General features: G+C 40.7%; 1 protein-coding gene across 1 annotated transcript in view; it reads right to left on the reverse strand.

Moving 5' to 3' along the window:
* DNM3 (dynamin 3) overlaps positions 1 to 406 on the reverse strand; it is a 153,456-nt gene extending 153,050 nt beyond the window's left edge. Inside the window, exons 1-2 of the mRNA XM_009320706.1 lie at positions 379 to 406; positions 26 to 190 (exon numbers count right to left, since the gene is read on the reverse strand). Coding sequence (XP_009318981.1) covers positions 26 to 190; positions 379 to 406 — 193 coding nt within the window. The remainder of the gene's footprint in view (positions 1 to 25; positions 191 to 378) is intronic.
* Positions 407 to 3,109: the final 2,703 nt, after the last annotated feature.

Below are 3,109 nucleotides of genomic sequence, written 5' to 3' on the forward strand. Positions count from 1 at the left end.
TGAACCAAAAAGAGAAAGAGGTTACCTGTTTTGGCAGTGATGAGTTGCAGGACTAACGGTCGTCTTGTTACAATTCCAGAACCTCGTGGAAGAAAATCCCTAGAAACATTAAAAAAATAGTTACTACCCAGAAAGCACTGTCCAGTTACATAAGATATTGGACTATGTGGAACCTCCTCTATACCTTCAGCTGCAATGAAAATGGAAAGTTGGCAGGGATGGATTTACATCAAACACTACTGTAAAATAGGGCTGTTAGTTTTGGTTCAAGATAGGAGTAGGTCATTAGACAAATACGTATTAAAACTACATTCCTGTCTCGGGGCATTACCAATTCTCTTTCTTCATGACCATCATATGTAACATCTCAAAATTCACCTTGCATCGTAAGAGTACCCGAAGCCATGACCACATTTATCGGGCTTTAAATAAATGTGTCCTCACTTGATTTGAAGAGGGTATGGACATATGAATACACGTGCACTCACACACCACACCAAAGCTCTGGCAAAACCAAATTGCCAGCACTCTGCACCTACTCTTTCACACACTTAACTTCTGCCAGTTCAAATCCCCAAATAACTTTTCCAGCAACATATCTGCCCAGAAGTTTCTGAGTGAAGGCTGAACCCTAGAAGTAGTCTGGGACAGCAGGAGGGAGTGTGTCCGTGGACCAGAAAGCAAGCAATGAAGCAAAGACAGCAACTCTGGCATATCACTATGCATCCCCATGATCCTTTCCATGCCTCCAAAGACAGGGAGACTCCCTATGCAATTGAAACCCTAGAAAAAATTTGAACCAATTGTTAGTTGCAAAACCAATGATCAAAGCAAAATAACAGCCTTTTTTTTCCCAGGGTCTTCCCCAGTTGCCATACCTGTTATACTCTTACAAACTTTGGGATGACTTTCAGTGAGGGGCTTTGAAGAGTGCTCCCTTCAAATAAGCATCTTCAGAGGAATAAAATTCAGAGGTAAACAGACAGTTTCACAATCAGCTTAAGCTCATCGAAATCCCCTCCTTTTTCCTGCCTTAGCTGAATCACTTTCTTGTCTGCCTTAGCAGCTTTGCTAACTCACCTCTCCAGCTCAGGTGAAAAGCAATGCAGCAAGTAGTTAGGGCATGAATTTTCAGTCAAACTGCAGAGCTGATCTGGGTGACCGTGTTGTGACATGTGCTAGTGCCAGTACAAAGGGTGAAGCAGGAACTTGCAGTGTGTTTGGGAGGGGTGGGGAGAAGGACGAGAGTCAAAGGAAGAAAGGTATAGCCCTGTCAGCCCTTTAGACAGAACTGCGTAGATGGATCTGCTCAAGCCACTTGAGAAACGACATCTTAACTATAATCATTGCACACCTTCATACTGACCTTGTGCTGCTTAATGAATGCCTGATTTTAGCAGTTCCTTTAAGGTAGCACACAAAGCTGCAAGGTTTAAAACAAGCCTAGAGGGTACATCTATGGAAAAATAACACACAAATATTCCATCAAACTTCAGGATGTTATTTGTGCAAATCAGAGGATATTAGGTCTGGGGAGTCCCAAGTCAAGACAGGCTCAGGAATGCAACAACAGTGAACCTCTTTCCACAAGCGCCAACAAGGTAACAAAGCTTTGGCAGCCTGCAGAAGAGAAATGTGGCAACTCTACCCATGATACAAGCTCTGAAGATTTCCTTCCCAACCTAACATCTAGACATAAAAAAATAAAAATAAAAAAAATCACATAAGCAAGCAGTTCTAAGGCTCTGAGGAACAAGACTGGCTGTCAGCTGTGCCCCACACCACTTTAGAAGTCCCCGGCATTTTGAATGAAACAATGTTAATTTTGAGATAAAATAAAATTCTCACTTTCTCAGTGCTTGTTAATGTGTGCTTACAGTGTGATTACTCTGCAAACTAAAGCACACCATAAAAGGAGAGGCTGTCCAAACACAAGCTAGCTCATTAAATTCTATACGCAAATACAGATCTGCAGGCAAAAGTAGAATTAATTAAGAACTCGAGTAATCTCTGAAACAAAGATAATGCAAAAACATCACGCATACCAATTTATATCCGCTGCAATGTTTTACAACACTTGAGACAGCAACAGGATGCAAGAACTAGCTTAGAAAGATGCTAAAGGCCTTCAAAAGGTCTACCACAATTTCAATACCTACCAATGGAGAGAAGCCTGTGTCTCAGTGAAGTGCCATCTACGGATATTTTCTCATGGGGAAGAGGAGAAAATTTTAATAGAAACATGTTCATTTCTCTGTATGCACTGAAATGACAGTAGCCCAGGATGTAGAAAATGCCTATTGAGATGACAGTTTCATACGTTGATTTTTCAAGCGTTTCAGATCTTATTTTAAATATATATATGTAAATAATTTTTCCATCAAGAAGCTAAAAGGAATTGCCATTCAGAAGAAACTGATCAAACAAAACAAACTAGGATCCTCTACAGCACCACATGAGGCAGTAAAATCCTTCTTCAGGGAGTCAAAGGCTGAAAAGACATTGATTTTCTGCTTCCGACTAAGCACATTCAGAGATAAAGAACACTGCATTAATGCAACTCCTAGTTATACAACACTGACCTTCCCTCAACAGCAAAATTAGGAAGAAATGTACGACAACAATTTTCCTTCAGAACGTTCTCTTAACATGTCTGAAATAGATGTCATTTGATAACCCTAACAAATTGAACTATTTTCAAAAAGCCCATTGTCTGTTCAAGCAAGCATCAGAAGAGAGAGGTTCCTACTTGGTGAGAGGGTGAGCTGTGTTGATCACGTAACCAGCTACACAGTGTGCAGCAGAAGGACGTAAGGCTTCTGCTTCAGATGTACAGTTTGAAGAGGAAAAAATGATGAAGAATGAGGATAAAAAGGGGTTCATGGGGAGAGTTCAGGAGAAAACTCCCCCCCCCCATTAACTGCTGAATGTGTATTTTACCTCTATGAAAGAAACATCAGCCTCAATTAATAAATCTGCCCTCACAGGGACAGGGAATTTTGGGGTTTATTTTTAAACATTTGAAATTTCAGCTTCAGCCACAAGGCAATGACATCTGTGCACTTTCCCTGCACAGGCCAAATCAGATGTTACAAATAAATACCTAAAC

This window comes from Pygoscelis adeliae, unplaced genomic scaffold (assembly GCF_000699105.1).
Source record: "Pygoscelis adeliae isolate BGI_AS28 unplaced genomic scaffold, ASM69910v1 Scaffold402, whole genome shotgun sequence".
Lineage (NCBI taxonomy): Eukaryota > Metazoa > Chordata > Aves > Sphenisciformes > Spheniscidae > Pygoscelis > Pygoscelis adeliae.